The 24518-nt window shown below is 40.6% G+C and overlaps 1 protein-coding gene across 4 annotated transcripts in view; it reads left to right on the top strand.

Moving 5' to 3' along the window:
* UGT8 (UDP glycosyltransferase 8) overlaps positions 1–24518 on the top strand; it is a 44346-nt gene that overhangs the window by 5222 nt on the left and 14606 nt on the right. For all 4 annotated transcript variants that reach the window (XM_048941992.1, XM_048941993.1, XM_048941994.1 and 1 more), the window contains one exon: positions 13509–14332. In XM_048941992.1, coding sequence (XP_048797949.1) covers positions 13511–14332 — 822 coding nt within the window. In that variant the 5' untranslated portion in view covers positions 13509–13510. The remainder of the gene's footprint in view (positions 1–13508; positions 14333–24518) is intronic.

Here is a 24518-nt window from a genome sequence, read left to right as displayed (position 1 = left end):
CTTCCTATTTCCTTAACTTCCTTCTTGGGACATCTTTGTTATCCCCCTGATTTAATGTTAGAGATTAGAGATTTTCAAATTCGGAGGAAAATCAGATATTTCTGAGTTTATGCTATGAGATGCATCAAAGAAATATGTCTGTCTGAATGAAATATGGGTTAAAACCAGGAATTTTGGATGGAACAGTGCTGTAGATAATCCTAAAATTTACACAGTGTGTAGATGAACAGCTTGCTTTTAAGGTTGAAATCAGAAGTACAGCTAAGAAGCCTGTGTATCCCCCCCCCCCCCCCCCCCCGACAAACTCAGTGTAGCTAGTTGTGTTTTCTGGAGCATGTAGCACTTGGGATCTACTCTTTTGTATGCAGCTGTACATTTTGCCTGTTGGCAGCACTGTTCTGGACTCATTGAGATTGTAGGTGGTAATTCATTTGGATCTTGTTTGTTTTATGAGAAGAAATATTCCTTCCCCCCACCACAGTTTGATTAAAATGTTATTGTCTGAGATAAAACATGGTAAAGAGATGCAAGGAATAACAGTGCGGACATAGTAGATATGCCAAGTACATTAATGTTTCATATTCTTGGAAACTATAATGAAATATTCTTTCAGAAGAGTAATTCTTTGGTTTCTCCCTTCCTATTCTTAGTAGCCATTACTGAGCTGCAGTAATAGTTTGTTGTATCATTTTCAGATTAGTAAGCATCACAACTTTTTAATGGGATAGCTGTTAGAGGATACAGGTGCTGTATGCAGACAGCTAAAGGTTTATTTTGTATATTTGCTTGCAAAGTCATCAGTTTCGCTTCAACTCGTAAGTGCTGGAAATAACTTTTTTTTTTTTGTACTAGCTTAAGTGCCAAAACATTGCAGTAGTGGTATCTTTTAAGTGCATTCTTGACTTGAAGGTTGCTACTGCTGAAGATCTTGTAAGTGGCAGCACTTGGGGTAGAGCTGCAGATAGCAACACCTCTGCAGCAATTTCACTTGGGAGAATCAAGGACTCAACCAATTGTGGTGCTTACAGAGTCAGCAGGTGCACAGAATTACAGAACTGTTGGCTGGAAGGATTGTTGGATGTTCTTACACAAATTTCCACTCAATGCAGAATTGTTAGCAACGAATGAGAGGGTCAGCTGTGGCTTTTTCATCCAAGTTATGAATACATCTGAAGATGGAAATATCACAACCTCTCTCATAAGCTTTTATGGTATCATGCTACTTTTTTTAAGGGGAAAAATTTCTCTAGTGCCTGTCTCAACTTGTTAAGCTGTAGTTTGTGTCCACTGTTCCCTCCAGTAATAACTGATAGCAAAAGAGTTTGGCTGTGAAGCAAAGGAGGAACATCTGACAAGGTGGAGTGGATGAGCTAGGAAAAAAAAAACCAAACCACCATTGTACCTATCAGTTTGCCACCTGATTGTGAAATGGCATTTGCATCTGCTGGTCCCAAGGGCATCTACTGAAATTGCATTTTTTTTGGCTGTGGGCTATCGGCTGCACCGATACTCTGTGAAGTTAGCTACAGGCCATGTGAATCTTGCTGCTACTCTATACCTTGCTGTAAAATGAGATCTGAGTCTCTTAAATTTTCTTCTAGGGTTCTCTTCTACTAAGCTTGTTATGCCTGAGGGACATTGGAGAACTCATTATTTAGACCACTATCTAAATAAAAGGTGTATACTAATGTGCCTATAAATACGGATAAAGACTTATTGTGGAATTAGATTGTTGATTAAGTCTTGCTGCTCACTTGAAGAAGTTTTTGCCTGCACTGGGATATTTCAGTGAGATCAAGGAAAGTGAATCTTCAGAAGTGTGTTTGTATGTATGGTGTTTAATAGTCGGGCACAGAAATATCTCAAAAAACTGAGCAAAGTGCTTCTGGAAGGTTCTCCTTGTAGAAGTTGTTCCCAGCAATCAGTGGTAGGATATTGGAGATGATACTGGTTTCTTGACTGGATAGGCCAGCATGGTGTTTGGGAAGCTATTGCTCGTAGAGTCTAAAAGTCTGTAAGTGAGCTAGATGATAGTGTAAATAGTGGGAGGACTTGCATGGAAACTCAGCGAAGCACATTTGTGTGGCAGCTTTAAGTTATGCTCTTTAACCATTCATAGCAACGTATTTTTAATTACTCTGCCCTGTGGTACTTCAGCAAGTGTGTAATTTGTCAGTTAGCTTTATTTTCATGAAAACACACTCAACTGGGGAGACTCCAAATAAATTATTGTAATCTCACTTGTTGTTGAACAGCCATTGCATTATTACCATAACTTTTAACCTATATATATATAAATAACTTGATAACTACAGCCCTACTGTATGCTAAGAGAACATGGTGTTGTAAACCACTATCAATGTTTGTTATTACACAGTGATAGTATTAAAAAAGTTGCAGTTGCTTTCCAGAAGGGGATTGGGGGGGGGGGGGGGAAGACAATCCCATCTTCTTCAAAGCCCAGCAGCAGTGGGTAAGGATAGGTGCACCTGTGCCCATCCGGATGGTTTGTTGCTTATTTGTTTTACACTTTCTATACCTGTGTGGTCTTTGAAACTGCAGGTAATCACTGTCTTAACTCTCTGCAACTGTCACATTTGTCTCATTTTTTTTCTTTAATGTTTGCAAATTAACTAATTGTACTTAATTCTTAGATCATCTTTCAGGATATTACCACTTTATTAATAAACAAAACAAAGCCAACAAAAACCCCAATCCTTATCTTCGGTCATTTTCCTTTCTGAAGGTACAATACAGTTTTAGTCCACTACTGATATTAGAAATTGGCAGGAAGTTTTTGTGTACTTAAAAGTGTGTTTATACAGCTACTGCAAAATAAAAAGCCTTGAGTCTTGTTTTTTAACTCTTGCGGGAGTGCAGTCTGCATCTCTTAAGATTTCTGGGTTGTTTTTTGTTTTCTCTCATTCCAGTAGGATTTTAAGATTAGCGGCTATGAGCCTTAAATTAGAGAGAAAAGGAGTTATGCACAGTACTTTCATCTTTAATCTTACTACTGAGTTGTACTAGGAGATAGTTTGGAGCAGGCTCCATAAAGCGCACGCATATCTGAAAGCAAGAAGCAGTTTAAAAAACAAAGCAAAGAAACGCCTGCCTGTAAATGCGCACATTTCTAAAACAACCTAATAACATCCACTCTGGATGCTGTTGGAATACAAGTTGTTGCTGCAAGTGATCTTAAGCAGTGCAATTAATTGAGCTGAATAAAAAGGAAAACATTTTTAATAAAGTGTTTTAACTTTGAATGTTACTCGCTGCAGTAACAAGTGTTCTGTAGTTTCCCTTGTGAATCTGTTTGTGTGGCTTATTAAAATGTAGTTATTTGCTATAGGATGAAGTCACAAACAGAACAAAGAAATAATTCACTTCTTCTGGATGTCATGTGATGGCGTGACCAGGGAGAGCTTGTACCAAGCCGAAGCTAGCTGAAGTGAAAGATGAAGCATCCACCCAAAGGATTATCAAAGTTGGAACAAATTCCCAATGAAGTGCTTGTTTCCAAGGATTATGTTGTTTCATACCCTGAATCTTCTTTGAGGCAAACTTCATGTTTGCATGATCGTAGCCTGTAGCCATAGGCTTTGTTACATCAAGTTTACTGCAAATGTCTGTCTCTGCCAGCTGATGTGATGCATCCCTCTTTCTTTCCCAGTGTGTGTAAGAGGATCTCTTCATTTTTCTCCAACTTAATATCTGTACTTCTTGATCGTGCAGCATGAAGCGTGTTGTGATAAGCTGTGCTATTACCAGGGCTGTTCTTGGCACACATTGTCATAGCAGGAGCACAGGGCCTTTGTTTTCGAGCCAGTGAACAGCATCTTAACCAGTACCGAGTCCTTGGGAAACACAGTGTGACTTGCTGACTTCTGTGTTCATATCCTTCCCCCCATGTCCCAACATCATTTCTGCTTGTCTTTCTTGCGCAAAACAGCTGAAGTAGGTTGAGAAACACTGCTTTTAGATTTCAGTACTTTAAAAGAAAGGTCTTCAGAACTTGAGGCAGCTCTGCCAGGAAACACATCTTTTGGTATCAGAATACTGCATTTTCTGAGAGCTCTAAACACTTGTAAGGAGGGTAGATAGTTTGGGAGAAAACAGGAGAATGTTTTTCTCTGTCAGATGTATCTACAAGGAATATATGTGTTGTACTTTAGAAGAGGTGACTTTGTTTTGCTGAATGTAGTCAGCAGTTAATTTTCCTGGGTGTTGGGGGTGAAGTAAAGATAGCGAGGAAGAGACTGTCTAACATGGAGAGCAGATGCAGATGAAATTGAGCCATCTGTGCACTGATACAATTTGCATTTGCTTGAAGGTACGTGAGATTTGGAGCACACTTTTTGTTCTCAGCTTTCTCCTCTGTGCTTCCTTTTAGTCCTGAGGATACTGGAGGGTGCAGTGGTTTAAATAAAACATGTATACTGATGTGCTGTATTAATGGCCCATCAGCTCCACTGCCACACGTCTGTACATGCTCAGCTTTGCTCTGTTCAAACCGATGCACCCAACCTGACATAAGCTGGTCTACTGCTGTCTCCGCTGTTTGCAGTTGTGGAGCTACATGCTACTGCTGGCAGCCATGAGACAGGGGACCAGAGCACAGCAGGCCTGGTCCTGCTGTGGGGCATTTGGTTATGGGTTTGAGCCTAGGCCACCACAAGACAGGCTGGGATTTTTGTACTTGCAGCCCATGTAGGCCTGACCAAGCCTTACAAAAGAATTTGCAGTCACGTTGAATTTTAGTAAAGAGTTTATATCCAAATCAGTATTTGCAAATACTTCAGTTACTCTGAAAGTAATGCCTTCTATTTATTTCTGTGGAAACTATGAGAGGTACAAAGAGTGCAGTAACACTTGATAGAGCAAATTCTCAGCTACAAAGATCTGTTTTTCAGCATAGTCACCACTGGTAGCTATGCATTTTTGCAAGTGATGAACAAGAGCGTGCATGCTGTGCTTGTGAAAGTGGGCATGGCCATTTGGAACATCGCTTATCTTTCACGTCGCTGTCACCACTGCTGAAAAGCACCACCCACTGCCTCACTGTGCTAACAGCCACTGGTGGGGCTCCATAAATGTTCAGTGAGCATCAGTGAATATCGGTGGGTGCCATTTTTTCCCCATGAAGGAATTCAGTGCCACACCTTTGCTTCATACGCACTTCCGTGTCAGGCACCATTCTGTCAGACTGCCACTCTGTTATACTCCTTCTTTTCCCAGCTCTCTCAGGTGAAATCATGTATTTAATTAAAAACCTAATATACAAATAAAAAGTCATTACTGAAAAGAGCTTCATAAATTGCAGAGCCTGTGAAAAACCTCTTTGTAACCGTTTTGCTGCTTTCGTAACTGATGCAGTAAGTCTGTGATGGATGCTTACAACAAAATGTCTATAAATCTTCCTCTCATCTGTAGCTGTGACATTCTTGCAGTCATTGAAATGCTTAAGTCATTGGGTAGGAATGTAGGAGTTCAAGAAACAGCTCAAAGCAAATGCAAAACCCCCTCCCCGTTTATGTGTGCACAATTGCTTTCTAATCATTTGCACTGATTTCTTAATTTATTCACTTGGCTGAAATAGGCACTTGTAGTTACAAGCCAAATCTTACTCCTTATCTAAAACATTGCAACACAAAGTAAGTCATAGTATGCACTTACCTCAGTAATTTGTTACAAGATCTTTGATATGAAAAACTTCAGAATACAAATACAGAGGTTCTGCAATACTTCTTATCAGAATCTCTTCCCAGACAGTGTAGTTTGCTGTTTCAAGGCTCTGTACATCCACAGATTTCTGATGCTTTCTTCTCTTCCATCAAGTGGGTTGTTGATTAGCAGTTACTTTCTTCTAATCTTAATCTGCAGTTTGCTGCCTGAAGTCAGTGTATGGGCTTTCTTTCCTTTAGCTCTTAAAGGATTATGGCATAATGCTTCCTATCACCTACGGGAAAGGTGCTCTGCAGCAGAGTTACAGGCAAAGAACGAATTTACAGTTGCCAGCTTTAGAGGTTTAAGAATCAACTTTTAGACTGGAGAAACAGTTTTGTCTTAGTCTCATCTGCTGTGTCTCTTTAATAGTAATCTTCCAGTGTCTGTAATAATTTGCTCATTTTCTGAAATTTGCTATTATAATTTGATCAGTAAACTTGTTCATGTTGTAGCATTTTTGTATAGCAAGGGTTGGCAACAAATTCTGATTTGCACTGGTGTTCAATCTTGAAGAAAACTGAGAGGGTCTGGAGTTTATATTTTTCTTCAAAAGAGTTCTTGGAGGAAATCACAAATAGAAGGTGATACTTATTCTCTTATTCCTTCACTCTCTTCCATAGTTTACAGAGCACATTGCAATATTGTTTATGTGTGTGTTTACGTTTCTGTATTTTTGTCTTTAATATCAACTGCTTGTTGCTGATAGAGCTAAGATTTGGTTTGGCTGTGTGTATTTTATTGCTGAATCATCCTGTAAGCAGCACTAGAGAACCTTTTATTTGTTTTGGAATATTTTCTTCCTCTTTCAGCTTTACACTTGAGTGTAAGTGCTTTTTCTAAGCCGTTCCTTGTTATCTTGGGCATGATAAAACGCTTTGCTTACAGGGCTTTTGGTCATGCAACCAGCTACGTAGAGCTTGGTTCATTATTTGTTTAAGTGAAATGTTTACAAGCCTGCAATGGTTGGATACAATGTTTTATCTGTAAAACTGTATTTAATAACAGCGAAGGCAAACAGATTTGCACATGGAATAAGTAAACGTCAATAGGATTTTGAATAGGCAGTAATGGGCTTCAGTAAATCAGGTAACGTAAGTAATACGTCAGGTAACAACAGCCTGCTTTTTGAACTCATGAGCCACTCTGTGAAGTAGATCTGGAGCCAGTGCTCCAGTGCCTGCACAGCACGGAAGTGTTTCCTGATGGTCAGAGGGAACTGCTTGTGTTCTAGTTTGTGTCTGTTGTTTCTTATCCTGGCAGAGGGCACCACTTGGAAGATCCTGGCTTTGTCCTCTTTACACCCTCCCTTTAGATATTTATTCACGCTAGTGAAATTCACCCCTAGGCCTTCTCCAGGCTGAAGAGTCTAAGCTCTCCCAGACTCTCCTCCTAGAAAAGGTACTCCAGTTCCTGGATCATCTTGGTGGTCCTTCACCAGACACTTCTCGTATGCCTGGATCTCACTCATGCAGGGGAGCCCAGAGCTGACCCCAAAGTCCGGGTGTGTTTTCATTGTGCTGAGCAGATGGGAAAGATCATCTCTGGCAAAACTCTGCCCAGTGTAGCCCAGGAGAGCAGTGGCCTTCACTGTGGCAAGAGCACTTTGCCGGCTTATTTAAGATTCTTACGATTGCTATGCATTGCATTTTACTTAGTGGGGATTAGTATGAGGGCTGCTCCGAAAGTAATGCCTCCTATATTATGATATTGACCCACAGTGTCAGACGTGGATGTTGCTGGTATAGCAGTAGAGATTGAACCTTCCCACATATTTTCTGTCATTGAACTCTTCCATATGGAAAAAATGACATCCATTCATACTCATCAGTGCTTGCTGAACGCTTATGGAGACCAAACTGTGAATGTTAGCACAGTGAGGCAGTGGGTGGTGCGTTTCAGCAGTGGTGGAAGGCAACCTCCCCTGTTCTGCATCTCCCAGTCTGGAAGTTGGTCAGTTTTGCAACTTAAATGTGTTCAGTCACTGATCGAATACACCTCGTTTCTCTGTTCAAAAAATGCTGTTTTTCTGTCTTTTGTTCTAAATGGGTCTGATGATGTGTTATTTTGAAGAGTTCATAACATTAGAAGAAGGTTTTTATTCTTTCTAAAATACTGAATTTCATATAACAAACTGATAGTAGAGAGAGGATGATACTCTGAGCAAGGCTCAAGGAATAAATCTGTATGTTATCTGAACTCTGGTACCAGTTTGCACTGCTTGCATGCATAAGTGCATGTAAATCTCAAATTTCCCCCTTTTTGGTGATTGTACTTCTGTGATGTACCTCCTTAGCTTACCACTCACACATAGGCATTTCTGTGCTAATCAGCATTTGTTCTTGGGTTTGCAGAGGTGAAAATCTAGTTGGTACGCTTGCTTTTCTAATGTGTAGTCGTATCTGTTAAATTGTAATTAGTAATTGGAAACCTTCAGGTAAGATGAGAGCAAGCAGTGGCTGGGAAGATTGTTCCTTTGCTGTCAGAGCAGTGCTGCTGCTTCATACGAAGGGCACCTTGCTAGGCACAGGTCCTAGGCTTCTGACCTAACTGCCCAGGTGGACCTTAGCAAATCTACAGAAAGGCTAAAAGAGTCTGGAAAAAGTTACTACCATCACAGTACTCTGTCTCTGTCTACTTCATTTGCTTCTTTGGAAGTGAGGAGCATTGGGTGGTATCAGTGAATAAGTATTACTTTTGTACAGCGTGTAGTTTTCTATGGTACATGTAAAAGTAACAGGCTCTTATGCACTTCTAAGTGTATTTATCACTAGTGCTCTGTTTGAATTGAAGTTGTGCTGCATGCCGAAGTGCTTCACAGCCTCTTCAGCTTCTAGAACTGATGGTGCCAGTAAGGAACCCACTGAAAATTGCATTTCTGCCTTGAAAATGGGAGTTTCTGTGAGATTCAGAAATAGTAGGGTGTGTAGGTGGATGGTGAAAGGAACCAGAGGAAAAGTCTAAATTTTAATTAAAGGATGATTGGCATATTATTAAGGATTGGCAGAAAATCTTACCTTCAGTATATTTGTCAGTGCTGCAACTGACATAAATTGCTGCATAAATTATTAATTTGAATGATATTGAAATCATTTTTAGAATTGAAATACAAGCATAATATTTGTTCAATTTTAATAGTGTGCATTTTAAGACTTTCCTCACATAATTCATATAAACTTAAATGTTCCTTGATTTCTTTGTTTCCATGTCTTCCTGTATCAGGTCCTGAGTAAAACGCTGACTTCTTATCTGCATAGTCACATTTCCTGTTCTCAGTCCTGCTTTGTCCTTCTGCATGAATAGCAAAATGTGCCTTCCAAAGAACTAAGTCAGAATTTAGACCTTCTGGACAGCTGAAAGCATCCTTCTAGCAGTCTTTTCAGTAGGAGCTTGGTTTTCTGTAGTAGCTGTTAAAACTTGTGCTTTTTCTTTCCTTTCAAAAACCGCATGTAGGCCATTAATTCTGTGAGAAGCCATTGGAATAGGTTTAATGTTTAACTTCTTGGTATTTCTTTAACTTCTTCCAATAGCCAAACCCTTTACAGACAGCAGTTGCTTTTACTCATCTAAAGCTGTTCCTTCAATCTCCTTTTTCTCCATACTTGTTCGTGGTTTTGGGGCTTTTTGGCTTAAGAGTAGTAGTGTTTTCAATTCTATAACAATTGTCTCAGCAATTTTTGAAATGAAAGAAAAAAGGGCTTTTTTCTTTTTCATTCTCCAACTTAACATATATCCTTATCCTATAAAAGGATACTGTGTGCTAGCTTAGACACCAACAGATCTTTAATGAAGGCAAATCTAGGCAAGAGGTGGAAGACTGATTTTTAAGTCTTATTAACATCTTGGAGAAATGTGTCATCTTTGGCTTTTTTTTCTCCTTACTACAAGGACACCTGATGATTCCTATTAATATAGGATCCAGCAGCAGAAGGCAGTTACCTTTTTAGTTATTTTGGTGAGTGGTTTATTCTGGTCAAATGCAGTGTAAGATCAATGCCATTGTTCCCAGTATAAAAAGGACTCAGTGGGTGTTTCTCTAATACTGTTGCATGTTTAGTATCTCTGTGGTTTGGCAGTTCCTATGCACGTATTTTTCTTTCTCTGTGAAAAGAGGAGTTCCTTAATACATTTTGAAATGTGGTTTTTATTGGTTCTGACTAGTGAAGGTACTGTATGTCACAAAGATCTAGGGAATTGTGCCATCTGCAGTCCTTGGTTCCACAGTATGGGGAAAACTGATGTTTCATAAACTGTCAGTAATTATAGTGACATCATGTTAGCTAGCCTAGTGCTTTAGAGGACCTTTGTGAAGATTAAACCATCCCATATGTTTTCACTTAAAGCAGAGCTGTTGACTGAGGGTGGGGATGGGAAGAGATAGTGTGATGTTCTAATCTTCCCAAGGAAGTGCAGCTGTAATGCCGCGTGGCTTTGGGTGGCATGCGCATGACGTAAGCTGTGGAGAACGGGCCTTGGAGCTAAGGATTGTATCTTTCTTGTTAGGACGTGCTGTGCTCCAGCCTGTATCAGGTCAGGAGATCAAAGTGCACCACGGGATGCTTGCATCTGGCAGCCTGTTGGATCATGGCTTGCCTTCAGGTGCTGCTACCATTGATTTGCAATAATTTAGAAACATAAATTCTTTCTGCATTTCTCAATATGCTTACTGTTTTGTAATATCCCTCCTGTTGGCAGAAGTGGTATCTTAATATATGATGAGAATGCTTCTAGCATGAGGAGTGTAGTCAATAACGTTTTTTTTTCCAAGTTTGATTAATCACTTTTCTTGAGTGTTTCATTGATAAATGGTTTCTATTCCAAACAGAACTTACCTGGTGGGTGTTATCCTCCAGCACTGCTGATCAGCAGAGCGTGATGATGATAGTTGAGCGTGGCTTGTTTGTCTGTGGATGCCAGGCCTGTGTTCTGCACTGGTAGAGCCCCTGCAGCTCCAGCAGTCTGTGAACATGTGGGAGTGAAGCATGGTGCTGAGTGGAGTGATTAACAGCACCCGGTCTGGGCACATCCTTCCAGTCAGGCTCCTGGAAGTCAGCTGAGCTCTGTGGAGCGCTGCACTTTTATAGAGCCACCAATGAAAGCAAAGGCCTGAACTGAGAAGTCAATTTAATGCTTTAAACACAGCCTGGTAGGTCAGGGGTTTCTGCTGCAGATGTAACAATGAAAAAAAATAAGTAATGCAATACTGGACTTCTGTTTTTCTTGACGTTGATGTCATCATTCATTTTTTTTGCCAAAGCTTTAATAGTTTTAAGTTTTAATCAAGGGGCAAGCTGTTTCTCATATAGAAAGTGTACTTTTTTGAAGTTGGAGAAAAATAAAGAATCGCTGTTTATTTTTATTTTGATTACTGCAGTTTGCAGAGGAGGAGCTGTTTTGGGGTAACTTCTGACACCCTAATTGAAGCAGCTTAGCAAACAACTCAATCTCATCTGATGTCAGATGAGTAATATGTGCTGCTGGTAATATTTGCAGCAAGTAATTTTCTTCCTCTTCCACTGACATATTATCTTGGTAAAATTGGGCTTTGTGCCTCAAAACAGTGAAGCTTCTTGGAGCACCTGACAGAACACTACTTCAGCCCATGGATGTGTTGGCGTTCCAGCAATCTCAGTGTGTTTCCTATGCTTCTGTTTCTTCCTGCCTGCTTGTGGGCACTGTAAGATTTTGCATCACCTCGTTGTACAGCAAGCTTTTTCACAGGAAGACAAAACAAAAGCAGATTAAGCCAGCTCTCTTTGCCCTCACAGACTTCTAAATTGAATTTGCATGCGTGCAAAGAGAGCAGCTGGTGATTACTTAAAATTGGAAGGATTCTAGTGATGGTCAGTTATGTCCTAGGTAATGGCTAAGGCTTTCTGAAGATGAGTGTGGAACAGAAGTCAATTAAGAATTTCACATGACAAACATAATGCAAATAATCTGTGTGCCTTGTTGCAATTTTGCAGCTTTACTTGAACTCTGTGCATGCTTATAAATGCTTCAAAATCAAGCCACTTGTAGAAGCTGGACTAGGAAAAAAAATGGGCCATTATCAGAAAGTCCAATATTAGATTGTAGTGATACAGTTAAGATGCTCTTTTGATGAGCTGGTAACTCACATGACATTTAAAATAAATAAATAAAATTCTAAGCAATCTGTTTTAGGAGAGTTACAGGAGTAGAATCATAGAAGCCCAGAATTGTTTGAATTAAAAGGGACCCTTGAAGGTCGTCTAGTCCAACTCCCCCTCAATAAATGTGGATGCCTACAGCTAGAACAAGTTGGTCAGAGCCTGATCCAGCCTGACCTTACAGTACACTGCAAGGAGATGATAAGGCCTGAGTAGTAGCGTCACTAGCTTCTGTACTGCTTATTTATAAAGGACACTGTGAGGGACTCTCATTTCCACATGGCTTAGGTTTGGCACAAGAAAATAGCAGATTGTTTGGTTTGGCTTGTACTCATTTCCCTATCCTAAGAGGGTTAATGTGGCTGAGGAGCATGCTGACGTTCCCTCTCCATGCTTCTGGTAGGCTTTGCTTTCATTTGATGTACAATGTTTTGTAGGCTTTATTCGCAAGGAAAATTATTTTCTTGTCCCTCAGAAGCCTGCTACTGTCAAGAACTGCCTTTGTTTAGGATGATATTATTATCAGTATAGGATAGAGTTCATGCTTAAGTGTCTGTGTAAGTGCCAGTTTAAATAGGTTTAGAATCTAGCACCTGTAAAACTGCTTCACTGGAAGCTGATGTGGATATTCATGTACATGGTTCTAATTCCCTTTTATTTCTCTAGTTCTCAAATGCAAAGTGTAATTTTTGGAAGATTAAAACTGTTGCATTGATTCTTGGTAGCATCTCTCTGGTAGGTTTCAACTTTTGACCTCAGTGTTGGTCAGTGTTGATACTAAACAAGAAAAGCAACATCCTTGTAGTGGAAGAGTCTTTATGTGTCAATTCTCATTGGTTTATGTGAAAACAAAACAGCAGAAAGTGTCAAGGAAATCAGAATAGAGACCTGTGGTTTGAAAGAGGACAGCCTGAAAGCTGTGGTTGGTTATCAGTAGCGCTTGCAGCAGAATTACTCATGTGTTGACAGTAGGAGGGTGGGGGTTTCAGCACAGTGAACACAAAGTGAACAATAAGAATTGTTGTTGTGGAAGTTCTAGTTAGGGATGAAAGACTGAAACATATCTATGAAATAGTCATATTCTGTGCTGAAAGGAAACGTCCTATGCATCCTTCAGATGTGAATTAGTATGGCTTTTTAGCCTTTGGGTCTTTTAGTATGGTAGTGTTCAATTCACACAGTATGTAATTGTGATTACAGTGTAATTGTGATTTTAAATATAATCCCAGATCTTACAGGGTCTAGCTTTCTGACCTGACTTCAAGGTACTGTAGCTGTTAGATAGCACGTGTAATTCAGAAGTAATGCATGCAGTATCTTTGTGGAGGGCACTAACCTCATTCTTTTTGTCAGTTTTCCTGCCATGTTGTGCCAATGCCGTATTGTTACCCGTGCTGGAAGAGGTTTCATCTACCCTCTGTGCCAGATAGAAACAGAGAGGGAGGGAGGAAGGCAGACCTTTTGGAAAATGAACGCTACCAAACCTATTCTAAAGCCTTGTGTCACTGTTCTTCCCCATTCCAATTGCAAAGCCATCTTTGAGATAGGGGATAGCTACTGAGTTAAAACATACCTTTTTTTTTTTTTCTTTTTTAATTTCCAGGTAAAATACCAACCTGTGTGCTGTTGATGTAATGCTCTTGTTTCTCATTTCAGCTATGAAGCCGTACACTCCAGTTTTCATCCTCCTGTGGAGCGCTGTTGGGATAGCAAGGGCTGCCAAAATTATTGTTGTGCCGCCAATTATGTTTGAAAGCCATCTTTATATTTTCAAGACTCTGGCCTCAGCCTTGCACGACCAAGGTCACCAGACAGTGTTTCTCCTCTCTGAGGGCAGAGAGATTCCTCCATCTAATCACTATAGACTTCAGCGCTACCCAGGGATCTTTAACAGCAGCACATCAGATGACTTTCTCCAGTCCAAGATGAGGAGTATCTTCTCTGGGAGACTGACGGCCCTGGAACTGTTCGACATCCTAGACCACTATTCAAAGAACTGCGACATGATTGTTGGCAACCAAAACCTCATGCGTACCCTGAAACAGGAAAAGTTTGACCTGCTCCTGGTAGATCCCAATGAGATGTGTGGATTTGTTATAGCTCACCTTTTAGGGGTTAAGTACGCCGTCTTTTCCACTGGCCTCTGGTATCCAGCAGAAGTGGGTGCTCCAGCACCGCTCTCTTACGTTCCAGAGTTTAACTCACTACTTACAGATCGCATGAACCTATTTGAGAGGATGAAAAATACTTTTGTTTATCTTATTTCAAGATTTGGAGTCAGCTTTTTGGTTCTGCCAAAATATGAAAGGATAATGCAGAAGCACAAGGTTCTGCCAGAACGATCTATGTATGACTTGGTTCACGGATCCAGCCTGTGGATGCTTTGTACTGATATAGCACTGGAGTTTCCAAGACCAACGCTACCGAATGTCGTTTATGTGGGAGGAATCCTAACCAAACCGGCCAGCCCTCTGCCAGAAGTAAGGTTTGCTGAGCTTAAAGTAATTTCTGCGGTACCTGTTTGACCTCGTATGATGAGTGACGGTTTTAAGCAGTGGATTTCAAATGGGATCTAGTATCTTGAAATTTTAAAACTTGATTTGTTGCTGCTCAGTGGAATATGCCCTTGAAGTAACTGGAGTTGGCTTGAGGCAGGGAGAGAAACTGAGATGCAAACTCAGAATGAGACTGTTGAGGTTGCAGGAAGTATTCTTCTTTGGAGTTAAGTGCTTAATTGTACAGTAGAGGAAAAAAGCAGTGCACACTACTTTGAAAATTACATCGGTGACTTTTAACCAAATGTGGATTAAAACATGAATGAACAGGTGAATAAGCTTATACTTAACTAAGCCCATTAATAGGTTATGCCGTCTTTAATTTCACGGTGTTCATGTTTTTATGGAGTTTGCTTCCTTTGGTTTGATAGGTAAAAATGGCTTTAAAACTAGTTGTGCGTGAATAAAATGTGTAAAGGTGATCAAATGGAGATTTTCTGAGTTGCCATAATAAACACCAGGGCTGTATTCGGGTGCAGATTTTTACAGTGCACTCGTTTACCATCAGGCACCAAGTTTCAGGCTGACATAGTAATAGTGTGGTTGGATTGACTCCGGAAATCCTGACTGCATAGATTAATAATTAAGCTTAATTAATTCAGTGCACCATGTGGTCTTGATACCTGATAGCCAAGAATGCCTTTGTTCACCAGCACAATAGTGAGTGTCAATGGCAGAACAAAATTTCATAGAAAATCATGTCACTTGCACTTCTGCTTTTGTGCATGAACAAATTGATCTTGAATTGGAGATGACTAGTAATAGACACTTATCACTCAGTGATAAATAGGTAGGTAGATCTGCACCACTCAACAAAACTTGGCTGCTTCTAAAAATGTTTCATTCAGCCTTTACTTCTGTGCTTTTTGCATGAAATCTACCAGGCCAGTTTTTTCATCTTTTTTCCTTTTTTTTTTTTCCCCTTGAAAAATAGTCTTGGAAGGCTGTTTTTTCTTCTTTACACCGTCAGTGTTCTGACCTAACAATAGGCTTTTCCATTAACTTGGAAAATATCAGACAGTTCTCTGCTTTATGCTGCAGGGTTTGTAACGCTGTACCAATTCCTTTATTTTCACCTGTCCAGCTCAGCTTTAAACGTACTTGAGCTGGATAAGAGCAAGCACTTGCCAGGGCTCTCTGAATATGCTAGAGCTTGTCTGATGATACACTATGTCTGATGTGTCCTCACAAAAACTTGTGCATGTCCTGGCTGTCTAATCTCAGCACAGATTAGGATGTTTCTGTGGGTAGCCTAACTTGCACAGGAAAGAGGAACTCTCTAATGAGAATTCAGGAGTAAGGAGCTGCTGGAGACAGCAGACAGACCTTGCAAAAAGAGTTCTGTTTTAGAATATTATGTTTCCACTTAGGGCACTGTCACTGTCTATGTCTCTTTGTAATATCACAGAGGGATACAAGTGCAGCCTGCCATGGTTTGGGGAGAAAAAGTTTAGGTTATTTTTACATGACTGTTATTTGATGATGGTTCCCGTAACAGCTCGCCTGTTACTTTTGTAAGTAAACAAAACAGCACTTCTGATATACTCCACCCATGTATAAGTGTTTATGTTTACAAAGTGTCTGACTAATCAGCATACAGACATATCCTAAGAAAACAGACTAAAGGTAGTCTTCTGCTGTCGTAACGAAGTTCAGCCGTATTCTTCTCAAGAAGACCTTACTGGCTGGATTGAATTTCTGTTTGTTCATTTTCTAAATTGATATTTTCTTATTGTGTAAGAAGAAAAGTATCTTTCTGTTGCATGATGGCTTTGGGTACTGTACTAACACTGCCTTTTGGTCTCCATGGATTCGTCTTCAAGCAAATAGCCCAACAGTCACCAAAGCAAGTAGATATTTTCTTTTCTATAAAATGAAATGGAAGGAAATTAAAGGAATGGTTTTATTTTCCTGTTTTGCTTGACGGATATGCATATGTGTGTATGAAAATGTGTTTATATACCAGTATATACACACATAAACAGAAAATAGACCTGTCCAGAAGGCTAAAAAATTTACCCTGGAATAATGAGTGTTAATCTGCTGCAGAGCTGCTTCACTTGCGGTTGCTGGCCTGAAAAGATGCTGCCTCAGGGGCTGCCTCTAAGCCGCAAGGCTGGTGCTGCTCAGAAGATGGTGGTCGTCACAAGGAGGGATGTTTGGCTGGTGACAGCTGTCTGTGTGTAGGCCTGGTCCACTTTGTTAGCTGGAAAAGTTCTAGGGAAAAAATAGCCTGTGTTTCCAAGTTGAAATTCACACACAATACAATACCAAGTCTTTATAAAACCACAGCAGGCTCTCGAGCCCTTGGGCTGCAGTGGGGAGGTGGCAAGCCTTTTCTTGCGGGCGCTGGCCTTCAGGTGAAGGGGTCCAGCCTGCTCCTCCTGGGGCCCAGTGTTCCCTGTGGAGCTCCAGGGCCCGCTACCTTGTAGTTGGGAAAAAGAAAGAAAACATTGTTGCTCTCCTTAGCAATTATCACAATTCCTAAGTGAAACTGAAAAGCTCTAGTTTTTAAGGAGGCCTCAGAAAGAAAGGGAGCAGAGTAGTAATGGAACAGTCCATTAGGAAAACAAAGGTCAGGGCCTTTTAAACAGCCACAGTATTGCTGCTGTTTGATTCTGGTGGGCACTGTAGCTGTGTTGTACAGTTGCTCAGACCTTGCACCTGGGCTTTCCCTACAATGTCTTTAAAGGAAAGCTATAAAGTTTTTAAAGTAGTACACAGGAGAAAGTACTGAATATCCATGTCATGGAAGAGGAGGGGGCCTAATTCTCTCTTTGCTCTGTTTAATCTATATTAACATTTTTATTCAGGCTTGTGGAATGATCATGTAAATCTCACAGTTGCCCCCATATAGTTCATGCTGGCTTGGCTTGTGAAATACTTTTGGTACGTGTAAACCAGATGCTTTTTGGAGGGTGCTAAACTGGCAGCTTTATTTACCTGAATACTTGAAGTCTAACAGGGAACATAAGGAACATAAGGGTCCTTTTGGATGGCTTTACCTTACATGTTTTGTAGGGATGCTGGCGAATGTCCAGAGTGAAGGTAGCCAAGCTTCTGGACCACTCACAGGGTAGGTGCAGAGCCAAACATGCTCCTGCTGTGCTGGTACGGTGCTTGGGTACAGGCAGCTTGGAGTCCCTGTGGGAGCAATCTGTTAACTATGCACATCACACGTCATGGGGAGGAAACTGGACTTGCAGGACACGTCTTTGTTGCCGTTCAGAGATCAGAAAGCAGCATCATGCAGTTACCTCATGTAGTGGACATGAGTTTTGGTGCATGCTGAGCTCTGTAGTAATTAGAGCTGCAGTTTACCACATGTAGCTTTGGTGTGCAGCCTGCCCTGACACTTCAAAACATGAGCCTCTGATCCACCTTTTGCTTTTCCCCAAGGGAGTGCCAAAAAAAAGAAAGAAAGAAGAAAAGCAAATCTGTTAATGTGACTGTACCTGTTATCAATAAATGAATAAAAACTTGCCCATGTATCGCAAAGAGTCCCAGGTTTCTATAGATAACTGTGAAGAGTGTATTTTGAATTGGTCAGGGGTAATCATAGCCTTAAAGGAAGTTGGAGACAGAACAAATATCAGGCTCAGAGGGTCATTGCTGACTTCAACTTGTCAATGCATGGTGTCACCTGAGAGTATTTTCTAGTTAGCTGACAGTGGCAATTAAAAAGTAAAAGGCTCTTTTGCCTCCTTCGTATCACACTTTTCCAGAGGGATCCTATTAAGCTGGATGAAACTGGCATTCACTGTAACACTTTTAAGAAACAATGGGAGACTTCTACTGTGGCGTTTGTATCTTGTGAGTAGGTGGATACATAGTTAGGCATTAATCAGCCTGATAAGATACGTCCTTGAATAAGGGTAGAAATGAGGTGGCTCTTAGAAGCAGTAGCACTGGGAAACGCCAGCTCTGTTGTAAGGGAGGGGCAAAGGGCACTGAAAACAAGCAGGAGCTTTGCTGTAAGAAAAGACGGCGAACGTTGTTTTAGAAGACTTGTTTAAATCCATTAGTTATACAGGCACACTTGAACGTTGATTAAATCCCACAGTTTGGATATAGTTGTACTTGAAGTCATCTGTATTAGTGTTTATGGAAAAAATCACAAGCTAAAATCAGGCATGCCCTCTGAAATGTGAGTTGAGCTTTTCTTTCTTCATATCTGCGCAGCTTTTAAAGTTTCATAACTTCCTCTCTGTAATATCCTGCTTTTCTTCAGTGCTGATCTTGGGGAACTTCTTTTGCACTGAATGCTGTTTACTGTTGCTATGAAAAGAGAAACAAAGGTCAGTTTGTTTTTAATTCTTTTCTACCTGAGTAGACTAAATTTACACTGCAAACGAGAATGCTCACATTTCAGAAGTAAAAGCTAACCTTTCAGCCACAGTTGTCATCAAGTAGTAATTACAGTAACTTATTTGCTCTTCTCTGTAGATCTCTTATCTAATCTTGCTATTGAGCAGATCTAGATCTATGTAACAAATTGGTGCCTTTGAACTGTCTTTGCTAAAAAGTTTCATTTTTTTCAAGTATTGCAGTCCCTTGCTTATTTAGACTGGCATTAGCTGGCACTAGTATTTACTTTTAAAATTTAATGGGGCAGTAAGGAGACATTCCTTACATCAGATTTTTATTTCATTTGAATTAAAGGACTTGTAAACTCTTGCAAACTGTAACAGTAGATTGTTGCATGTTGCATAGCACCCATCTCTTTTTTTAAGTCTGGGAGAAAAGTTCTTAGCTCCTTTTGGTAATGAATTTCTGATGATGTGAAGCAATTCTTTTAAAATGTGTATTATTATTAAGCTAGGGAGACCAGAAGCCTTTTAAGGATGTCAGAGTTTAAGGGACACTGCATAAATTCTGGACTGTACCATATAATCTCACATTTTGGCCTTGAAGTACATTTCCAAGTCCAGCTTTCTTACCATGGACTATTGAACTTCTGCTACACAAGGAAACGTAGTCTGAGGTCCTCAGAAGAGTGCCTTTTTCCTATCATGATCTCCAGTCCCAGATGCTCCAGTATTGCTAGGTTGATGAAGATTGTTCTAGCTATACTGATGCATTTCAAATTTGGAAAGAAATGTGACTCAGCATGTACCTGAATAGGAAGAGAAAGGGAAGAGGATGCTGTGGCGATTTTGGAAATCAGTTAAGCATCTCCAGTACACTTAAGAAGGAGGTGCTCTGAGTACAGAAGCTGGCATCCAGCACTCAGATGAGCAAACATTGAGTCTCTTGAGGATGCTGGTAACAAAAGTCCACGTTTGTGGCCTTCGGTGATTCTGTGCTGTCCAGCAAAAATCAAGTTCACTTGGTTCATAGGTAGTCATATAACGTGGTTATTTCTTTAGCTCAAGTGACTGGAGTGAAGAATGCAAGGTCCAGAACTTGGGTGTTGCATAAGTCAATTTCTGAGAGCTAAGGCATCAGAAAGTGTTTGACTATATTCTTATATATATGTATATTTTTATTGAAAAAAAAGGTTAGTGTAAGCTATTACAATAAAAAGCTTTTCTGATCTAAAATGTTCTAATTCATTTTTGTACTGAAGTGTACAAATTAATAACATTTACTCTGGTAATGTGCATGAGTGTCAGGTGCAAGTTTGTGAGATTAAGCTGTATGGAGGGCAAATAACGAGCTGGTTGTATTTCTCTGATCGTTTTTGCCAGACTGTTACAATTCCTAACATCATGTAGAGAAATGACAGGTAAGATCTTGTTATCAAATGCACGTCTTTTCTTTAGTATTTGGAATGCATCAGTTTGAATGGTGTGTTTGAATAGTTACGGGTGTTCAGAGCTGACGTTCAAGAGCTGCAAGCCTAATTATTAATATTATTGATTTTAAAAATTAAGCCTTTGTAATCATGCCAGATTTTCTCATCAGGTGCCTAAGTTGCTTAGAAGTTATTTAGGTAAAACATTAGGATACATTGTGCTCAGCTAATAACCTGCTTGGGCATTTATTTGCCCTGTTGCTGGTTAGGTTTAGGAGACAGCCATCCTTGAGGACAGTGGAATGTCTGAGTCTGCAGCAGGGTCACTTGTAGGGGTTGGTGACATCTGAGGCTGGAGGAGGGGCACAGTCACCCATGGTTTCATTGCCCCCAATGTTTTTTTAGCAGCTTAGAGTAGGTGATGCATAACCTCTTCAGCATTGTGGTTTCAGAAATTTTTATCTTATCTTTTTGAGAGCACTAGGAAAATTACTAATATGTCTTCAGCTTCTTGTTTTTCGTTGTCCAACTTCAGCATATTTATGACTGAAATTTCTGAGCATATTTTACATCCAAAAATAATAAAGTATTTCATAGTCTGGCTCAGTAGTCCTGACAGTGCACTCTTTTATTCCTTTCTCCAGGGAGATGAACAGGGCTGTGAAAAATTCTTTGGACAAAACCACTACTTCTTGGGAAGACTATCCGAATTATCTTGCGTAGCCAGCGACAGGATAAGCAGTTCCTAGCTTCTGAAGACAGCAAAACACTGATCTGTGTATCACCTGTGTGATAGTTTTTTAGGTCATGAAAACACGTGGGTATCTGGCTGATGTGTCCCAGTTTATGTTCCGTGCTCTGGTGCCTGTGTGCTGAGAGCTGCTGTGCCTTGGGGTGTGTGCTGGCAGCTGTGCTGCATCCTGCTGGCACTGTGAGGCCCTGAGGGATCAGAGGTCTGGAGAGAGGTGACAAGAGGGAATTGCTTAGCAAAGGCCAGTTTAATGCTTAATCCCTGTTAATGATGCTCATGCAAAGGTGGTGTTGGGGAAGTAGGTGGGGCCTTCTGAAGAGCTTCTGCATCACCCCAACCAGCTGTGATTAGGGGGGTTTTATTAAAGGGTAGGACATCCTACCACTTAAAGAGACTTGGAAGCCAGCTGATCTTAAGCCTGTTAAAGAAGGGCTGATGACTGACTACCTATATACACACTGCCCATATGCATGTATGCATATATGCATGCATATGTTTTTAAGAAGAGAGAGGGGAGGATAGAGGGAAAAACTGTTCAACCTGACTGAGAAGCGAGTAACCACTTGTCATTATCAAATCAAAGCTGCAGGTTAAACTTTGCTCTCTTGCCATCTGCAGAGTACAAATGTTGTACTGGAGCAGTGGAAAACAAAATGGCTTGCCTAAATTACTTTATAATGTGGATTTATGGGCGGGTTTATAGGACAATAGTTGTAATGTGAAGGCCTAGATGTAAAATTCAGCTACTTGTCAATTTTCTTATCCCTGTAGTTGTTGAAATCTAATCTGACCTAATGTCCTGTAGGTGGAGTAAGTGAAAACAGTTATCCGTATTAGAACAAAAAACAACACCCTTCTTCTTAAACAGCTTTTCTACTACATATGCAATTACTGAAATTATAGGAGGCTTGCTATAACCTTGGTTTGCATGTAATACTTCTTTTCTGTGCATGCTTACATGTTCTAGAGGATGTTGTGTTTATTTTTTAAGAGGAAAAAAGTACTGCTTCTGTGTTAGTGCCAACAGTGTTTTTAATTGGAACCCTGGATGTGAGGATGCCATTTTTGTACCTATTGCTCTGTCAGTATGCAGTCATTTTGATAACCTCTCTTGAAGGGCAGGCTTCTTGTTTTCAACTGCCTTTCTTCCATTCATTTGTAAAGCAAGGTTGCTTTCCCAGGGCGTTTGCCAAAGGCCTGGTGAGTAATGGATTTTTGACGAAGAGCATTGCATCAGGGAAGTACTTGCACAGCAGTTTCTGGTTGACCTCTAGTTTTAGGTAGACTGTGTTCTCAGAGGCTTCATTGGATATGCTGTAACTCTAGAGCAGGCAGACAAAAGAGAAAGGCTTGTGGTGCTGTGTTTCTTAATGGTGTTTGGAGTCTGAAATTCATTCCTCTTCAAAGTTAAATGCCCTTAAACATTCTTTTGGTACTGATCGTCAAATGAGAAAAGGCACTAGAGGTCAAAATGCAACATTCTAGACATTGAGAAGTTTCATGAAGTGTTTTAAAACATACTTTTCAGTGTGTTTCTGATGAGGCAAACAGGCATTGTATATATACTAAACTAGTGAGAAACAGTAGGAAGACACTGAGTGTGTTTCCCAGCAGGGCTGAATCTGTGCCTAATACTGTTAAAGAAGCACTTTGTTATCAGCAGAGTTCTTAGATAATATGTGCCAGTGGAGCACTTAGCACTGCTTGGAGACCTTGCAGGAAGCAGTTCAGAAGTTATGTTCTATTTTGTGACTGGGAGTGTTAGAGTAGTTTACAGACAGTAGCTCTAGACAGCAAGAAATAGAGGAATTGAGTCTGATGCTATAACCTGAATATGCTATCTTTTATACCTCAACTATTGTTTTTGGAATTGCCTTATTCATTCTGAGATATATTAGCTTCTTATCAGCTTGGTACATGGTGCAGGTCAGCCAACAGTGTATCTAGGGAAGACAGATACAAAGCTTTGTAAATTGAGACTTTGCCCCCCCCCCCCCCCCCCCCCAAAAAAAAAAAAAAAAAAAGAGAGACCTTTTCAGTTTCATTTTTTGAAGTTTCAGTTTTAATTTAGACAGAAAGAATGAAGGAGGGGGGGAGGGGGAATTTAGGGGGAGGAATAGAACTCTATAAAGTTAAGCTCAGTTACATGTTCCCAGTAGAGAAGTGGGTGATGGACAGCAGCTTGTATCTGAGAAAAGAATCTGTGATTAATTAATTGAGAAGCACAGGAATGAGCTTGTTCTGCTTGGGAAGAGTGTGGCAGGTGTTAATTGAACTGAGTCTGGTGTTACAAAACAGTGCAGATTCTGATACAATGGAACCAGCATGCTTTTAAAAGGCAGGAATTTTGCTAGCTGAAAAATAACCTTCAGCATGTTGTGGAGATGAGCCAAGGGCTGTGGCTTAGCCAGCTGGCAGCTGGATGTGTGGAGTCAGGGCACCGCGACTGTCCCGGTCACTGCAGTCTGGTGCTCGCGGCAGCGCCTCGTGTCCTCTGCTCTGCACAGGAGATACTGCAATGGGTTGTTAAGTGACAGGCGAACTGATGGCAAGTCAAGCCAAACATCAAGCTTTGCCTAAAGTCATGATGCTTCTCTGGCTTTACCCAGACAGACATATTATTTTGTAGCCTTCGAGTGATGCGACAGGACCCTGTTTGCTGAGTGACAGTAAAGGTCATATAATTTGCACATAAGAGGGCTGCTCTGAAAGCAGCGTCTTGTATTTTATGATGTTGGCCCACAACGTCAGAAGCAGATGTTGGTGGTATGGCAGTAGAGGCTGAGCCTTCCCACCAGTATTCCATTCCATGTTGTTGCCATGTGACAGATTGGCAGCAGAGGGGCAGGCTGACAGTGTTGTCTAACATGGAAGTGTGCATGAAGCAAAGAGTTGTTGAATTCCTCCATGCAGAAAAAATGACGCCCACTGACATTGATGGCTGCTGAAGGTTTCTAGAGACCAGACTGTGGATGTGAGCCCAGTGAGGTGGTGGGTGGTGTGTTTCAGCAGTGGCAGTAGAGACAGTGGGTCACCTCCATTAGTGCAGACTTTGACAGGTGCAGTGTGCAGACTCTTGTTCATCGTAGGTAGGTGGGTGAAAGTGCACAGCTAATGGTGGTGATGCTGTTGAAAAATAGTGTTTTGTAGCTAAGAATTTGCTCTATCAAACAGTGTTACTGTGCTCTTTGTATGTATTGCAGTTTCCATGGAAGCAAATAGGAGGCATTACTTCTGATGTGACCTTCATATGTGGCCTTTAACTGCCTCTGCTGATGCAGTGTTTTGTTTTTTCTTTTAATAAAATCTGAAATGAAGTTAAAATGTATTAGTATTTAAATACTACATGTGAGAAAAATACTATTTAGAACATGTCAGAAAAGTTAAGTCACTAAAAAAACTGTGTACCTTTCTGTTCGTTTGTCATTATCTTTTTTCTAAAGTCCGCTTCAAAGAGCTATTTTATTTATTTATTTTGAAATAGATCTGGTTCTGTCTGCCCTGAGCAGCATTCTGCAGCCGAAGTTGCATAGCGCGCCTGTGCTCCCCATTGGAGGGTGGTGGTTTGCAACCATCTTCAGAGAACAGACATTTGTGCTATTGCTCATTTCAATCGAGCAGCT

Source organism: Lagopus muta, chromosome 4 (assembly GCF_023343835.1).
Source record: "Lagopus muta isolate bLagMut1 chromosome 4, bLagMut1 primary, whole genome shotgun sequence".
Lineage (NCBI taxonomy): Eukaryota > Metazoa > Chordata > Aves > Galliformes > Phasianidae > Lagopus > Lagopus muta.
The sequence above is the reverse complement of the archived record's forward strand: the minus strand, read 5'-3'. Positions and strand labels throughout refer to the sequence as shown.